Source organism: Dipodomys merriami, unplaced genomic scaffold, assembly GCF_024711535.1.
Source record: "Dipodomys merriami isolate MVZ:Mamm:240054 unplaced genomic scaffold, mDipMer1.0.p SCAF_5, whole genome shotgun sequence".
NCBI lineage: Eukaryota > Metazoa > Chordata > Mammalia > Rodentia > Heteromyidae > Dipodomys > Dipodomys merriami.
This window is the reverse complement of record NW_027206068.1, coordinates 68856215-68874478: the sequence shown is the minus strand read 5'-3', so window position 1 is coordinate 68874478 and position 18264 is coordinate 68856215. Positions and strand designations below refer to the sequence as shown.

Here is an 18264-nt window from a genome sequence, read left to right as displayed (position 1 = left end):
CGCTTTTTTTTTTTTTTTTTTTGTCGGTTGTGGGGCTTGAACTCGGCTTGGGCGCTGTCCTTGTGCTCTTCAGCGCCACTTCCGGTTTTCTAGTGGTTTATTGGGGATAAGAGTCTCATGGATTTTTCCTGCCTGGGCTGGCTTTGAACTGCGATCATCAGATCTCAGCTTCCTGAGTAGCTAGGATTACAGGCATGAACCACCTGGCGCCCGGCTTAACTGTTGGTATCTCTGTGACTTTGATCTTTAAAGATAGCCAAGGTTCCTCCACACTAACACCGAAAGCGTTGAATCTTGGGAATGCTAACCATCTGGCGCTGAAATTACAGTGACTCATGTCCATGAATCATAAAAAATTTAATGTCTAAATTCACTGATACAAAGAGTTCTAACATAACACCTGTGATCTTGCTCATGTGACACCTTTGTAAACAGAAGGTGACTGCCATGGAAGGCACTCCATTGACTTTTATTTTTCTGGTTCTGGGTTTGAATTTGGGCTGGGTACTGTCCCAGTTGAGCCAAAGTGCCACTTCTGGCCTTTTTATGTGGTACTAAGGAATTGAACCCCAGGGCTTCATGCATGCTAGGCCAGTATTCTACCACTAATCCACATTCCCAGCCCATACCTGAGCATTTTTGCCCAAAGCTAGCACTTCTACCCTGGAGCCACAGTTCCACTTTCAGCTTTTTGGTCTCCTGGACTTTTCCTGCTCAGACTGGCTTTGCCATTCTCCTCAGATCTTTGGTCTCCTAAAGAGCTAAGATGACAGGCATGAGCCACCAGTACTCAGCTAGTTTCCTTATACAGCAAAGTAGAGACAAGCCTGAGTGAGCCTGGTTTAATCTTTTTAAGATGCAGTATTTTGTCTGGCTGGCTATGGAAGAGGAAGTCAGAAAATTGTGAACGCTGGTGACCTGGACTGGAGGAAATAACCCTGCCGTGAATTGTGGGGCCATGTGTGGCAAGGAGCTGTACAGCTGGCAGGAACATAGGCCTCAGCTCAGCAACCACAAGGAAATGAATTCTGCCCACAAGCAGCAGGAGCCCAACCTCTAATGGAAACCACAGCCCTGGCTGACACAGAGTCCAGACAGCTGTTCTGGCCTTCAGGAACTGGGAGGAGTGTATGTGTGTCTTCACTGTCTGCCTGTGTGCCTGTCTAGCAGAGAGCTTTCACAGGGATCTTTCCATACATGCAGATGATGCACTTCATTCAAATTCACCTCCTCCCCAGGCACAGGTGGCTCATGCCTGTAATCCTGGCTACTCAGGAGGATAAGATCTGAGGATTATGGTTCAAAGCCAAGCCTGAGCAGGACAGTCTGTGAGACTGATCTCCAATCAACAACTATAAAGCTAGAAGTGGGTCCGTGGCAGGATAGCACCCAGGCCCCTAGTTCAAACCCTACAACTAAACAAAACATTCACTCCATTGATGTGTGTCGTTTAAGCCATATATTGGTGACTGTTTTCCTCTTTTTTTTTTTTTGCCAGTCCCAGGGCTTGAACTCAGACACTGTCCCTGAGCTGTTTTTGGCTCAAGTCTAGCACTCTACCACTTGAGCCTAAAAACCACTTTGAGCTTTGTCTGTTTATGTGGTACTGAACCCATGGCTTCATGCATGCTAGGCAAGCACTCTACCAGAAAGCCAACATTCCCAGCCCTTCTGTTTTTTGGGGGGGTAGGTTTTTTGTTTGTTTGTGTCTCCCCCCACCCCAGCCCCCCAGTCGTGAGTCTTGAACTCTGGGCCTGATTGTTGTCTGTGAGCTCTTAAGCTCAAGGCAAGTACTCTACCATTTGAGCCCACAGCACCATTTCTAGTTTTCTATACATGCAGATGATGTACTTCATTCAAATTCACCTCCTCCCCAGTCTCTGGGACTTTCCTGCCCAGGCTGGCTTTAAACTATGATCCTCAGATCTCAGCTTCCTGAGAAGCTAGAACTACAGGGTGAGCCATAAGTGCCTGGCAATCTTTAGTGTGGATGTTTCTCACCTTAATAACAATGTGGCTTTCATTAGAAATGACAAAATAATGGCATTTACAGGGAAATGGATGGAGCTAGAAGGAATCATGTTGAGCGTGGTAAGCTAAGAGCAAAGAGACAAATGGTACATGGTCTCCCTGATAAGTAGATGCTAAATCAAAATTGTTAGATGATATGACAAAATTAACAGGACTTAAGAAACAAAGAACTTCCACTCATCTGGTCGAACCACTACTAAATATCCCCATGCTGTTGATCACATATATGGTATATATGTTATAGACCGTGATAGACAATTTGCTCCAGGAAAGTTAGAATGAACTTGTGACTTTAAATGAGAATCATTATTCCACAATACTGTGAAATTTGGGAAATTATGTAATAACTTAATCACAATTTAAAAAAAAACTTGTGTTTGCTTCGGCAGCACATATACTAAAATTGGAACGATACAGAGAAGATTAGCATGGCCCCTGTGCAAGGATGACACGCAAATTCGTGAAGCGTTCCATATTAAAAAAAAAAAAAAAACCTCGGGGAAGGTAGGGAGGGAAGGGATAGTAGGGGGAAAAAATGGAGTGGGTAACAATGCTCAATAGGAAGTGTACTCATTACCTTACTCATGTAACTGTAACCCTCTGTATAGTATCTTTACAATAAAAAATTAAAAAAAATAGATGACTGGACAATACAAAAAAAAAACCTGAGAACAAAATTAAATGTTCCAGTCAGTGCTTAGCTAGATCATGTCATTTATTTAATTATCTTTTATTATGTATAAAGAAAGTGTAAAGGGCTGGGAAGGTGGCTCAGTGGTAGAGCGCTTGCCTTGCATGCATGAGGCCCTGGGTTCGATTCCTCAGCACCACATAAGCAAAAAAGAAAGTGTAAAAAGTTATTCTAAGTTTTGTGGAAAATAAAAGTCTTATAAATTAAAAAAAATAATGTGGCCTTATCTTTAAAATTATGTAAAATTTTAGTAGTCCCCTGTTGTTGAAGTTTAGCTCTAGGTTTTCACTATTAAGTGACAGCACTGTCACTCAAACTTCTGAAGAATTGCCCAAACCAAATACCCATAGTCTCCTGAGTATGAGAGAAACAAAACCATGGGAAGCACTGTTTATAATTTGTTTACAATATTTTCCAGTTCTTTCTCTCCTACTTTGTCATAGCAAAAACCTTTGAGTAGGGGCTGGGAAGGTGGGTCAGTGGTAGAGTGCTTGCCTTGCATGCATGAGGCCCTGGGGTTGATTCCTCAGCACCACATAAGCAGAAGAAAAAAAAAAAAAAGCCAAAAGTGGCGCTGAGGCTCAAGTGCTTGAGCCACAGCGTCCCTCCAGTTTTCTAGTGGCTTATTGGAGATAAGAGTCTCACGAACTTTCCTGCCTGGCTGACTTTGAATTGTGATCCTCAGATCTCAGCCTCCTGAGTAGCTAGGATTATAGGCATGAGCCACCGACTCCCAGCTCTTCTTGTGATTTTTCTAATAGCTACCATTTATTGAGTATACACTTTATTCTGGGCACTTTGGCAGTTTAGCTAGGAATGTAGTTCAGTGATAGGCATTTGCTTAATGGGTCCAAGATCCAGAGTTCTATCCTCAGCTCTGCAAAGAAAAAAGAAGCCAGGCAATTATGGCTTCTGTCTGTAATCCTGGCTACTTCAAGACTGACAATTGGAAGAATACAGTTGTAGGCCAGCCCAGGCAGAAGAGCGTACCAAACCCATCCTCAGTCCATAGCTGGGCAAAGTGATGTGTGCCTGCCATTCCAGCTATTTGAGATTGAGAGGATGGCAGAAACACCAACTAGGGCAGAAAAACCTAATACTTAAATCCAGGGGGTGATGCTGGTGGTTATGTAATAGCATCTGTTTTATCCTAGATGCCTGGAGGACAATTTGCCAGCTGACTGAACATCCCAGCCTTCTGTGAGAAAGCTGCACTTGAGAGGCTGCTGTGATGCATGATTGCAGGGATTGAGATCCCTGTGTGTGGTGTGTAGTGTGTAGCGTGTGCATGCACACATGCACAGGTAGTGATGGAACCCTAATCTGATCAGAGGCCATGATCTAAGAGGGCTTAACAGGCAAGTTCTTCGCCCTGAGCTCCATCCTCCAGCCCTCTCAGTAGGTGTGCAAGCGCACTTGTTAAGAATGAATTCTGAAAAAATAAAAAAAAGAATGAATTCTGGGGGCTGGGAAGGTGGCGCAGTGGTAGAGCGCTTGCCTTGCATGCCTGAGACCCTGGGTTCGATTCCTCAGCACCACATAAGCAAAAAGAAAAAAGTCGGAAGTGGCGCTGTGGCTCAAGTGGTAGAGCACTAGCCTTGAGCTGAAGAGCTGAGGGACAGCGCACAGGCCCAGAATTCAGGCCCCATGACCGGACCCAAAAAAAAAAAAAAAAGTGAATTCTGACCCCACAGTATAACCCCTGTTTTCACTGTATCTGATTCCAGTGTCCTGCATCTTGTATACACATTTTTATAATTTGGGGAGGGGAAGGGATATAACAAAATGCTTAAATAAGGATACAGGTTGACCCATTGTAAGTGAGATGCACAAGACACTGTTGAAAACAAACTTTACAATTTTGGGTGGGGAGTGAGGAGGAAGGGGTTCAGGAGGTGGGGAGGGAAGGGAGATGGGAGGGGAAAAACAAAGGAGGAGGTAACAATGCTCAATAGGAAATGTACTCATTAACCCTACTCATTACTGTAACCCCTCTGTACAGTATTTTTACAATAAAAAATACATATAAAAAAATTCTGAGAGCTGGGCGCTGGTGGCTCACGCCTGTAATCCTAGCTACTCAGGAGGCTGAGCTCTGAGGATCATGGTTCAAAGCCAGCCCGGGCAGGAGAGACTGTGAGACTCCTATCTCCAATAAAACCACCAGAAAACCGGAAGTGGCGCTGTAGCTCAAGTGGTAGAGCGCTCGCCTTGAGCTGAAGAGCTGAGGGACAGCGCCCAAGCCCAGAGTTCAAGCCCCACGACCGACAAAAAAAAAAAAAAAAAAATTCTGAGCTGGGCGCTGGTGGCTCACACCTGTAACCCTAGCTACTCAGGAGGCTGAGATCTGAGGATTGTAGTTCAAAGCCAGCCCAGGCCGGAAGTATCTGAGACTTTTTTTTTTGGTCTGTTGTGGCCCTTGAACTCTGAGCTTAGGTGTTGTCCCTCAGGTCTTCAGCTCAAGGTGAGCACTTACTCTGCCATTTGAGCCACTGCACCACTTCTGGTTTTCTAATGGTTTATTGGAGATAAGAGAAATTACAAGTAATACCTTCTTCAAAAGCCAGCTGATAGCTGGTGCTCCATTCTGGTTGTGTATACTGCTGAAAGATTCCAGAGTTAGCTACAGTGGTACCATTGTTGCCCATGTCACTTTGTCAGTGACATCTTGAGAAGGGATTTAGAAAGAGTGGGGGAACAATGAAATACTGGCTGACAGATTTCCTCACATGTGTAAATACATTAGACCTCAGTGAACACGATGAAATGTCAGGGTGTTGTATCATCTTACTCCAGCAAAATGTCCCTTCAGAATTTAATTTTTCTGCAACTCCATTGTTACTACCACCCATGCCACAGGAGAGTTGGGAGAATAATACTGTAATCTCCTTCCTGCCCTGTCTGCCCATGCCCACTGCCCAGTCTGTGCGGCAAAGCACCTACCCAGCAAGTGCAAAGTCCTGGGTTTGATCCCCAGTACCAAAAAGACAAGACAAAAAAATAGTTAAAAAAAAAAAACCAACAGGCAGATTGGGACCTGTCAAGCTCCAGATTCTCTCTCTCTCTCTCTCTCTCTCTCTCTCTCTCTCTCTCTCTCTCTCTTTCTCTCTCTCTTTCCTCTCTGTCTTCTACTCTCCCCATCTCCCCTTCTTTCCCTCCTCATTTCCCCTTCTCTTTCTCTTTTCCCCTTCTCTTCCCTCCTTCTCCCTCTTCTCTACTTATTTATTTATTTATTTATTTATTGGTCAGTCATGGCTTGAACTTGGCCTAGGCGCTGTCCCTCAGCTCTTGAGCTCAAGGCTAACGCTCTGCCATTTGAGCCACAGTGCCAGTTCCGGTTTTCTGGTGGTTCATTGGAGTTAAGAGTCTCACCGACTTTCCTGCCTAGGCTGGCTTTTGAACCGTGATCCTCAGATCTCAGCCTCCTAAGTAGCTAGGATTACAGGCATGAGCCACCAGCTCCCGGCCCCTTATTGAGCTTTGTGCACACAGTATGTACATACTTCCAGTATGTACTTAAAGGTTTTTGGAGTGGCATGGAAGGCCAGGCTGGCTAATTACGTGGGTGGGACTCGGGTGGCCTTGTTTGCACACTGGTAACGTGGGGAGGGCTTTAGGTCTCAATTCTGCATCATTCCTTCTCCCAGTGTACTGTCCTAGGAGCTGACTAGGTCTCAGAGGTAGCTGAGATACATGCAGAGAGAATAACTGTTCTCAGGTTGTTATAGTTTACGGCTGTAATTATATTAAACACATGCTGTTCTCCCTCCCATTGGTGAGCAAGCTGATGTTCTTTTTTTTTTTTTTCTTTTGTGCCAATCCTAGGTCTCAAGCACAGGGCCTGGGCAATATCCCCACCCCACCCCCCCTTTTTTTTTTTTTTGTGAAGGCTAGCTTTCTACCACCTGAGTCATGCTTCCACTTTCCAGCTTTTTAATTTCATTTGGTAGCTAATTGGAGATGAGTCTCATGGACATGGGGTTGGGAGGAATGGCTCTTGGAGCATCAGCCAATGAGGGAAAGAGGCATGAAGTTTGAGTCCCAGTCTTGGACTAAAAAGAAAGAGTCTCATGGATTTTGATCACAGGCATGAGCCACCCCTGCCTAGCTGCTTTTTTTTTTTAGAACCAGACTTAGAACTCAGTGTGGTGCTTTTTACTCTTTAAGGCAGACATTGTACCACCTGAACCATGCCTCTAGCCTTTTGTTTTCTGTTTTTGAGATCACTTTCACTGTACAGCCAAGATGGCCATGATCCTGCTCCAGTCTCCCAAGTGCTGGACTGCAGGTTTCCGTAACCACACCCAGCCCTCCATTATGTTTGTATTTATTCACTTTATTATCATTTCTTTTTGCAATACTGGGGATTGAATCCACCTAAGGAAGGCCTTGCACATTCTGGGCAAATAGGTGTTGTACCACTGAGTGCCAGCCCTCCTTTAGTTTTAGTTGTGAAGTGGGGTGCCAGCTGCTTGCTTGACACCTAGAGGAAACCATGCATATTAGTTTGCTAGTCAGCAACGAGCCAATACAAGTTCAATTCAGACCTGAATTTTAACACCTGAATTTTAATCATTCAGTGTGTTAGAGAAATTGTAGGCATCTCTCATAGCCTCATGGGGAAACTAGGGTGACCGAATCAGCCCATCTAGGACAAAGTGGGGTCCAATTCCTGTCCCCTTCAGATGTACCTCATCACTCACAAAGCAGTATTTCCAGTGCTTTTGTCATCAGGTCTTCTCCAAGATGAAGACCTGAGATACAAATATCATGAAACAAAATGGTGACAGTAGTTTGGTTTTTCACTGCAGGCTTTCCTTTTCCCCCTGCCTGAGCTGCTACAACATGTTCTAGAGTATTCTAAAACAGTCATCTGCTGGGTCTCCATCATCCTTCCTCTCTTCTTTCTTTCTAGCCTTCATTTTCAAGAAGCAAAACCCAGTAGGAATCAGATTACAATTGGGGGTAGTGGAGACAAAAGGGAAAGGGGAGAAGAAATCTTGACCCCCCCCTCCCCGCCCCCACCCGCTACCCAAAGTTCCCAATCTGCAGAGCTGCTGATTCAGGCCTGCAGGGCTAGGGACATGAGTCAAGCCTCTTCAGCGGCCTGTGTTGCGCCCAGGAGACACCAGTCAACAGGAGCAATGTGTCTTCTCAGTGGGCGCCTGGGCCAGGAGAATGGGGCTGGAATCCTGGGGGAAGCCGGGCTGCGTCGCGCCCTCCCCGCACAGGTGCAAGCTGTTACGGGCGATCAGCTCCTTCGCCATCAGCACGAAGACTTCATCGATGTTCTTGGACTCCTTGGCTGAAGTCTCCAAAACTGCCAGGAGGCCATACTTCTCTGCCAGCGTGCAGGCGTCCTCAAACAGCACGTGGCGTTTCTCCCACATGTCTGACTTGTTTCCTGCAGGTGAAAGTTACACAGCTATCCCACTGAGTAACCTGGTTTTCTCTCCAGAATGACCTTTAAGAAAAAAATTTTTAGGGCTGGGAAGGTGGCTCAGTGGTAGAGCGCTTGCCTTGCATGCATGAGGCCCTGGGTTCGATTCCTCAGCACCACATAAGGAGAAAAAGCCGGAAGTGGCGCTGTGGCTCAAGTGGTAGAGTGCTAGCCTTGAGCTGAAGAGCTGAGGGACAGCGCCCAGACCCGAGTTCAGGCCCCACAACCAACCAAAAAAAAAAAAAAAATTTTTTTTTTTTTAAACTAGACACCTATGGCTCATGCCCACAATCCTGGCAACTCTGGAGGTAGAGATCCAGAGGATTGAAGTTCAAGGTCAGCAAGGGCAAAATGTTAAGGAGACCCCCAATATCTACCAAGAGCTGCGTAGGGTAGCATGCACCTGTCATTTCATTTATACAGCAGGCTGAGATTGGATAGGTGGTGGTTCCAGACCAGTCCAGGTAAAAAAGGTTTTGTTTTTTTTTTTTGGTCCGGTCGTGGGGCTTGAACTCTGGGCCTGGGCGCTGTCCCTCAGCTCTTCAGCTCAAGGCGAGCGCTCTACCACTTGAGCTACAGCACCACTTCCAAAAGGTTTTAAGATTCTATCTCAAGCTGGGTGCCTGTGGCTCACACCTGTAACCCTACCACTACTACTCCGGAGGCTGAGATCTGAGGATCACAGTTCAAAGCCAGCCTGGGCAGGAAAGTTTATGAGACTCTTATCTCCAATAAACCACCAGAAAACCGGAAGTAACACTGTGGTTCAAGTGTAGAGTGCTAGCCTTGAGCTGAATTAAAGCCCAACAGAAGAAAAAAAAATCTAAACAGAAAAAAAGGGGTTGGTAGGGAGTGCCTACTTTGTATTTACAGTGGGAAGTGTAAATAAGAGGATCTCCTTTGCTAGGCCTACCCAGGCAAAAAGAACCTGACTCAGAAATAACTTCAGCGCTGGGCCCAGCCTGTAATCCTAGCTCTTCGGGAGGCTGAGATCTGAGGATCATGATTCAAAGCCGGGCAGAAAAGTCCTGTGAGAGTTGTTTTTTGTTTTTGTTTTTATTTTTTTTGGAGGGGTGGTGGTTAGGTGTGGGGCTTGAACTCAGGACCTGAGTGATGTCCCTGAGCTTTTTCACTGGTAACAATCCACCATTTTGAGCCACAGCACCACTCTTTTCTGGTAGTTAATTGGAGATGAGTCTCCTGGACTTTCCTGCCTGGCGGGCTTCAAATTGCAATTCTCAGATCTCAGCCTCTTGAGTAGGTAGGATTACAGGTGTGAGCCACCCGTGCCTGGCCCCTTGAGACTCTTATCTCCAATTAACCACTCAAAAACTAGAACTGTTGCTGTGGCTCAAAGTGGTAGAGCACTAGCCTTGAGCAAAAAACCTCAGAGACAGCACCCAGGCCCTGAGTTCAAGCCCCACGATGCCCAAAATACAAACCCTTAAGCCAGGCAGGGGTGTGGGTAAAGCAATAGAGTACAAGTATAAAGTCTCCAGGACCTTAAAAATAAAAACCTGTAACTGTAACCATTTTGTATATCACCTTGACAAAAACTAAAATTAAAAATTTTTAAAAAGCATACTTTTAAGTTATACCATAACATGCGAGTTGTAATTGAAGGCAATTTTACTAAAATGAAGCCACAGATGAATGGAAAAAGAGTCATTCTCTGCCTTTACAATTCTGTAAGAATGGTAGGAACTGAGGGGAAGGTTAGGGATGTGGCTCAAGTAGTACAGCACCTGCCTAGCAAGATTGAGGTTCTTGAGTTCAAACAAAAAAAGAACTGAGGGGTAGATGACTCTGGTGCCAATCCTAGCACTCAGATGGAGATCAACGGATCTCTACTTGACTAGCCCAAGCAGAAAAGTTGGAGACAACCATCTCCAGTTAATCTGCAAAGAGCCAGAACTGGAGGCATGGCTCAAGTGGTACAGTACCAGCTGTGAACAAAATAGCCCAGTGAGCCGGGCACCAGTGGTTCACACCTGTAATCCTAGCTACTCATGAAGCTCTGTGAGACTGTGTCTCTTAGCTCCTCAGATCTAAGCCTCTTCTGAGTAGTTAGGATTTTAGGCAAGAGCCTTGGGGTGGGTGAGGGGGGGAGGGAAGTCCTGTTCACTTAGGTTCTTAAAGAGTGTGTGTTGGGGGCTGGGAAGGTAGCTCAGTGGCAGAGCGCTTGCCTTGCATGCATGAGGCCCTGGGTTCGATTCCTCAGCACCACATAAGCAAAAAGAAAAAAGCCGAAAGTAGCGCTTTGGCTCAAGTGGTAGAGAGCTAGCCTTGAGCTGAAGAGCTGAGGGACAGCGCCCAGGCCCAGAGTTCAGGCCCCACGACCGGACCCTCCCAAAAAAAAAAATGTTCATTAAAGAGTGTGTGTTGTCATTCAAAGTCAGGTTCATCTGAGGGGCTGTTAACCTTGGACTCCAGCAGTATTTGGTGGTGGTAGTGATCGTCGTGGGGCTTGAACTCTGGGCCTGGGCTCTGTCCCTGAGCTCTTCAGCTCAGAGCAAGCACTCTACCACTTGAGTCACAGCACCACTTCTGGTTTTCTGGTGGTTAATTGGAGATAAGAGATCTCATGGACTTTCCTTCCACGGGCTGGCTTTGAACTTTGATCCTCAGATCTCTGCCTTCTGAGTAGCTAGGATGACAGGCATGAGCCACTGTTGCCCGGCTCTTCCAGCAGTATTTCTTGGGTGGTCTACACAGCTTCTGTGCCCACATCTGCAGGAGTTTCCATCTTAGAATTGTCCCACCCATTCCAGATCTTCCCCAATGAGAAACTGGTGTGGGGCAAAATCTGCCCTTAAAGTGTGCGCACCCTGTGGCTCAGGTGGTAGAGCGCTAGCCTTGAGCCGAAGAGGTGAGGGACAGCGCCCAGGCCCAGAGTTCAGGCTCACGACCGAACCCCTCCCCCCCCCCCAAAAAAAGAAGTGTTCACACCAGGGCTGGGAAGGTGGCTCAGTGGTAGAATGCTCTCCTTGCATGCATGAGGCCCTGGGTTTGATCCCTTAGCACCACATAAGCAGAAAAAGCCCGAAGTGGCGCTGTGGCTCAAGTGGTAGAGTGCTCGCCTTGAGCTGAAGAGCTGAGGGACAGCGCCCAGGCCCTGAGTTCAAGCCCCATGACCAAAAGAAAGAAAGAAAACATAGCAAGCGTACCGATCAGCATGATGACCAGGTTGGCCGCTCCGTACTTCTCGATCTCGTGAATCCAGTGCGGGACAGACTCGAAGGTGGCCCGTCGCGTGAGGTCGTAGGCGATGATGGCGGCGTGCGCGCTGCGGTAGTAGCTCTGGGTGATGGTGCGGAAGCGCTCCTGCCCCGCCGTGTCCCACACCTGCATCTGCGGAGGGTGCAGGCAGAGCGGCTCAGCCAGGGCCCTGCTGGCGGCTGCACCAGGGACGGAGGGACAGGAGGCTGCTACCGAAGGGCCCCTATTTTTTTTTGTCGGCCTTGGGGCCTGAACTCTGGGCCTGGGCACTGTCCCTCCTCAGCTCTTCAGCTCAAGGCGAGCACTCTACCACTTGAGCCACAGCGCCACGTCCGGTTTTCTAGTGGTTTATGGGAGATAAAAGAGTCTCACAGACTTTACTTCCTGGGCTGGCTTTGAACCATGATCCTCAGATCTCAGCCTCCTGACTAGCTGGGATGACAGGCGTGAGCCACCGGCGTTTTTTTTGTTTGTTTGTTTTGTTTTTTTGTTTTTTTCACCTCAGTCATCCTTTAGCCAGATTTTGGGGCTCTTCTTTTAAGACTCCCCACTCAAGAAAATATGATGGGACTACTTTGATTTTACTGCGTGTGTGTGTGTGTGTGTGTGTGTGTGTGTGTGTGTGCTAGGACTTGAACTGGGCCTGGGCACTGTCCCTGAGCTTTTTTGCCCAAGCCTAGCATTCTATCACTTTGAGCTACACCTCCAACTAATGGCTTTTTCTGGTGGTTAACTGGAAATAAGAATCTCATGGACTTTCCTGCCCCAGGCTGGCTTCTGACTGAGATCCTCAGATCTCAGCTTCCTGAGTAGCTGGGATGACAGGCGTGAGCCACCAGCGTCCAGCTGTGTTCATGTCTTACTTATAAGGTGGATGTCCCAATGCATATAAGCCTGGGCTGGAATGTAGGAAGCTCTGGCTAAAAGACAGGCGGGCCCCCTCCTCCCCTCTGACCTTCACTTTTTTGCCATCGATCTCCAGGGAGCGAACTGTGAAGTCCACCCCAATGGTGTTCTGCTGCGTCTCTGTGTAGACCCCAGATTTGAAGTGCTGAACCACACATGTCTTTCCCACATTGGAATCTCCAATGAGGATGACCTTGAACAAGTAGTCAAAGTTCTCATCGGCAGTCCTGGCTGAGCTGGAGAATGGCATGGTGCTAGTTTCCTAGAATAGACACAGGGAAGGAAAGAATCCAAGTTCTCCTTAGTGTCTGCTAGGTACTAGAGACCCAGGGGAAAGGGAGGACAGAAGGGGACTCTAGCTTTTCCCAGTGCCAGCATCTTGATGGAGGAAAGAGGCCAATGACTGCCCTGAAGTGTATTGGCATTGCTTTCTGGTATCCTCAGATTGGTCCTATTAGCATTTACTTGCTTATTTATTGGTCCGATCTTAGGGCTTGAACTCAAGGCTTAGGCCCTGTCCTTGAGCTCTTTTTGCTCAAGGCTAGTGCTCCACCACTAGAGCCACAGTTCCATGGCTGATGAAGTGGAGGTAAGAATCTTAGCCTTTTCCTGCCTGGTATGGCTTCTAACTGTGATCCTCCGATCTCAGGCTCCGGAGTCACTAGGATTACAGGCATGAGGCACCAGAGCCTAGCCCTACTGGCATTTTCTGACAGGCTCAGTGAACAGCCAATTTAGCAGAAGATAGCATTGGATGAAATCCTAGGCCAGAGCCAGAAAGCATGATGGCAGAGGAAATGGCATGAGGCGGGTGTGGGACATGACAATGTGGATTTCACCTGAAGGACGGCTGAGCACCCAGACAACATGCAAGCATTGACAGGGGCTGTCAGGAAGCCCTTAAGGGATTTTTATTCCAGTTGGCAACTCATTTACCTTGACCAGGAAATTGGGAGTTTTGAGAATAATTCATATGCCCAGCCAGAAGCTAAGCACTGGTGGCTCACGCCTATAGTCTAGTGACTCAGGAGGCTGAGAGCTGAGGATCATGGTTTGAAGCCATCCCAGGCAGAAAAGTCCATGAGATTTTTGTTGTTTTGTTGTTGGTGGTGGTGGTCATGGGGCTTGAACTCAGGGCCTGAACACTGTCTCCCTGAGCTCTTTTGCTCAAGGCTAGCACTCTACCACTTTGAGCTACAGTGCCACTTCGTGTTTTTTTGGTGGTTAACTGGAGATGAGTTCTTGAGGACTCCTGTTCAGGTTGGCTTTGATCCAGGACCCTCAGATCTCAGCCTCTTAAGTAGCTAGGATTACAGATGTGAGTCACCAGTGCCTGGCAGATACTTTTTTTCTTTTGTTTGTTTTGTGCTGGTTGTGGGGCTTGAACTCAGGGCCTACGTACTCTCCTTGAGCTTTTGTGCTCAAGGGTAGTGCTCTACCACTTGATCTACAGCTCCAGTTCTTGGGGTTTTTTTTTAGTTTATTGGAGATAACAGTATCACATACTTTTTTGCTCAGGCTAACCTTAAACTGCGTAAACTGTGATTAGCCTTGAGCAGAAAAGCTAAGCAAGAACAAGAGGCCTTGAGTTCAAGTCCCATTACTGGCACATATACACATGCACAGACACAAAGAAAAAAAATAGGAAGTTTTATCATAGTATGAAAAATAACAAAGATTTCTAATGACAATGTCTTTCTAAATTAAATGATTACCAGAATTACTTGGGAGGATTATTTAAAATTTATATTCTCAGGGTTGGGAAGGTGGCTCAGTGGTAGAGCGCTTGCCTTGCATGCACGAGGCCCTGGGTTCAATTCCTCAGCACCACATAAGCAAAAAGAAAAAAGTTGGAGGGCTGGGAAGGTGGCTCAGTGGTAGAGCACTTGCCTTGCATGCCTGAGGCGCTGGGTTCGATTCCTCAGCACCACATAAGCAAAAAGAAAAGAGCCGGAAGTGGTGCTGTGGCCCAAGTGGTAGAGTGCTAGCCTTCAGCTGAAGAGCTGAGGGACAGCGCCAAGACCCAGAGTTCAGGCCCCACGACCGGACCCCCAAAAAAAAATTATATTCTCAGAGCCCATCCCAGGTCCACTATACTGTCCCTGAGCTCTTTTGCTCAAGGCTAGTGCTCTACTACTTTTAGCCACAGCATTGCTCCTGGTTTTCCGGTGGTTAATTGGATATAAGAGTCTCATGGATTTTCCTACCAGGGCTGGCTTTGAACCACTAAACTCAGATCTCAACCTGCTAGGATTGCAGGCATGAACCACCAGCACTTAGCTTCATTGAGACCTTTCTGGGTTTTCTACTTGTCAGTTGTCCCTCACTCAGCCAGCATGTGTCCAGTTATATTGCTCATGACAGCTCTTATGATGTAAGAAGCTGCATGGCTTGATCCCTGAAGGTGAGCATCCCTTACATGCTAAACTCTCTCTCACAGGATGCTGACTTAAGCCTCCTCATCAAATACCTCCTGAGGGTAAATGCAACCTTATGGCATTTGAAAATGAAACTTGCTATACTGTCAATTATCCCTGCCCTGGCGCACCCTGCCTCACTTCCCCACATGCTCTTTTGGTGTTCTCTAATACCAATGAAAAGGCCATGCCTATAATCCCAGCTATTCTAGGAGTATGAGATCCTAGGATCTCCGGTTAAAGCCAGCCTGGGCAGGAAAATCCATAAGACTCTGAGCTCCAATTAACCACCAAAAGGCTGGAAGTAGAGCTGCGGCTAAGTGGTAGAGTGTCAGCCTTGAAAAAAGCAGAAAAAGCTAAGGGATAGTCCTAGGCCCTGAGTTCAAGCCCTAGTAATGGCACGTGCACACACACACACACACACACACACACACACACACACACACCATCATACACACACCACCATACACACATTATAGCATCACAAGTTAAAATACACACAAATATCTAATCTGTACATCCAACCTGGGCTTTGGATGCCACATATGGCTATATCCTCTAGCAGACCAGAGGCACAACCAAACTCTTTTTGTTGTTGTTGTTGTTGTTAATTTGTCTGACTTCTCAACTGAAGGAAGCTAATTCCACTTCCGGTGTTTTATCACTGTAACGTGAGCTGAGACTTTGTTTCCTCTCCTCAGCTTTTTCCCCAGTAAGCCCCCAGGATTTCTACAAACGCCCCTCTGCTTTGGGTTCCATGCCTTGCAAATCCTCCAGCAACATTCCCCTCCCCCATCACACATCCACACCGGCGCCCTCCTCCTTCACCTGTGGCTTCCTGGGCTCCAACTCTGGCCTCGCCAGGCAGGCAGGTAAATGTTTTCTTATTCTGCTGGTTTCCTTCGCAGCCCTCGGCGCCCCTTCTTCCTCCTGCCTCGCTGCGTGGTGGGAACTGTAGTTCTGGCCCCAGGTGTCAGGTTTGGTGGCCTGAGAAAGTGAAAGGAAAGCGAGCCGGTTCCTCCCACCTGCTCCGAGCCCCAGCCGCCTAGGGGTGCGAGAGCGCAGGTGAGGTGCTAGCCAGCTCTTTCTCCAGCATCCTTCATCCCAGCAGATCCAACAGCAGGGACAGACCCTTGCTCTCAACCTGAAGGCGTTAAGCCACCCCTAGTCCTTTCTATGGCCTTTTGTGGGTCCTTCATCCTGCATTTTCCTGGCTATTCCATGCTTGGCATCATAACCTTCCTTCCTTCCTTCCTGCCTGCCTGCCTGCCTTCCTTCCTTTCTATCTCTTTGTCTCTCTTGGTCTCCCTCCCTCCCTCCCTCCCCCCCTTCATATACATTAGTTGTACCTACAGGGGTTTCATTATTACATTTCCACACATGTATACAATATATCCTCTGAATAATTTTGTGTGTATGTGTGTGTGTGTGTGTGTGTACTGATGAGCTCAAACTTCTTCCTTGGCTTTTTCTCTTTAAGGCTGGCACCTTAGCACTTGAGCCACAGTTCCACTTTTGGCTTTTTGCTGGTTAATTGGAGATATAAAAGAGTCTTGCCGGGCGCTGGTGGTTCATGCCTGTAATCCTAGCTACTCAGGAGGCTGAGATCTGAGGATCGAGGTTCAAAGTCAGCCTAGGCAGGAAAGTCTGTGAGAGATTCTTTTTTTCTTTTTCTTTTTCTTTTTTTCTTTTTGGGTCCGGTCGTGGGGCCTGAACTCTGGGCCTGGGTGCTGTCCCTCAGCTCTTCAGCTCAAGGCTAGCGCTCGATCCCTTGAGCCACAGCGCCACTTCCGGCTTTTTTCATTTTGCTTATGTGGTGCTGAGAAATTGAACCCAGGGCCTCAGGCATGCAAGGCAAGCGCTCTACCACTCAGCCACCTTCCCAGCCCAGTCCGTGAGATTCTTATCTCCAATACACCACTAGAAAACCAGAAGTGGTGCCGTGGCTCAAGCAGTAGAGCACCTGCCTTGAGCTGAAGAACTGAGGGATAGTGCCCAAGCTCAGAGTTCAAGCCCCACGACCAAAAAAAAAAAAAAAAAAAAAAAAAAAGACTCTCACACACTTTTCTGCCCAGGCAGCTTTGAACTGAGATCCTCACGTCTTAATGACTCCGATCTGTGTAGCTAAGAATACAGATTCGAATAACTCTTTGAGGAGCCTCAAACAAGTAAAATAAACAAACAACACTGAAAGACTTTGAATGAATAGAAGACAAAGCTGAACATAATTTCTGGCTGACTTACTAATTCTACCCTACAGCCAAAGTTAACTTTTGAGTCTAAGGAAATAGTTTATTAGTTCCCTACACTGGTAGTAGAGGCAAAGAGCTGACTTGAGCTTTCCTGACTACTTCTGCCCATAAAGTGTGGCATAGATGTAATATTACATATTACATACAATTCTCAGAGTCTATCCCATGACCACTAGATTCTTTTGCACCTGGTGTAACTTGTAGCATAGTTTACACAGCACTATGTGTTACTGGAAACAAAATGGTACCAGAAACATCCTGGCAGATACGTGCAGAGTTTTCAAACTGTGGGTGGAGACCTATGAATGAATCATGAAATTAATTGTAGTGGGTGGCAACTAGAATTTTTCTAAGAAAAGAACTAGGGGGAAAAATCTGACTGTATTTCATATAAGGAGGAATTGTGGTTGGGACTGGGAAGGTGGCTTAGTGGGAGAGTGCTTGCCTTGCATGCATGAGGCCCTGGGTTCGATTCCTCAGCACCACATAAGCAAAAAAAGCCACAAGTGGCACTGTGGCTCAAGTGGTAGAATGCTAGACTTGAGCTGAAGAGCTGAGGGACAGTGCCCAGACCCAGAGTTCAAGCCCCATGGCAAAAAAAAAAAAAAAAAAAAAGTAATTGTTGCCAGGTGCTGATGACTCACATCGGTAATCCTAGCTACTCAGAAGGCTGAGATCTGAGGATCACAGTTCAAAGCCAGCCCCACTAGGAAAGTCCATGAGACTCTTTTCTCCAATTAACCACCAGAAAATGAGTAGAGCTGTGGCTTTAAGTGGTAGAGTGCTAGCCTTGAACACTAAAAGCTCAGAGATAGCGCCCAGACTTTGAGTTCATGCTCCACAAATAATTTTTTTAAAAAGGTACTGTTTTGTGGAATGTTTAGGTGAGTTGTACATGTGCAAATTGTACTGGGAGTAATGCAGTATTTGTTCCTGTATGTTGTAAGTTCAAAACACTTGAGAAGTCCTGAGATAGAAGACAATTTATTCTTCCCTAGAACATTTTTACCCATTGTTTGATAAATGGATTGCTATTGCAATCTAGGACCTAGGACTTGGGACTGAGTATGCTTAGCCGCACTTCCCACCCAGGTCAACATATAAAATATAACTTGTCTTACATAAGATTCCACCTTGCTGGGCACTGATAGCTCACACCTATCATCTTAGTTACTCAGGAGGCTTAGATATAAAGATTGAGATTCAAAGCTAGCCCTGCCAGACAAACTAAGAAACTCTTATCTCTAGCACCTATTGCTGCAGGCCATGGTTTTAAGAATCACCATTACAAGCCTGCAACTTGGAAGT

The 18264-nt window shown here is 46.7% G+C and overlaps 1 protein-coding gene and 1 non-coding gene across 3 annotated transcripts; one reads left to right on the top strand and one right to left on the bottom strand.

Moving 5' to 3' along the window:
* Positions 1 to 2404: 2404 nt before the first annotated feature.
* LOC138810300 (U6 spliceosomal RNA) lies at positions 2405 to 2511 on the top strand. Its single transcript, XR_011367097.1, has one exon. It is a non-coding gene; the product is annotated as a U6 spliceosomal RNA (small nuclear RNA).
* Positions 2512 to 6904: 4393 nt separating this feature from the next.
* Positions 6905 to 15699, bottom strand: Rab19 (RAB19, member RAS oncogene family). 2 transcript variants are annotated; one of them, XM_069997320.1, is made up of 4 exons: positions 15533 to 15699; positions 12337 to 12549; positions 11330 to 11513; positions 6905 to 8126 (listed from the first exon to the last, which is right to left on the bottom strand). In XM_069997320.1, exons 2-4 carry the CDS (start codon positions 12535 to 12537, stop codon positions 7855 to 7857), a joined length of 657 nt encoding a protein of 218 aa, XP_069853421.1. In that variant the 5' UTR covers positions 12538 to 12549; positions 15533 to 15699; the 3' UTR covers positions 6905 to 7854. The 2 variants fall into 2 exon arrangements, with proteins under 2 accessions (XP_069853421.1, XP_069853423.1); XM_069997322.1 differs by having other exon boundaries at positions 11330 to 11507.
* Positions 15700 to 18264: the final 2565 nt, after the last annotated feature.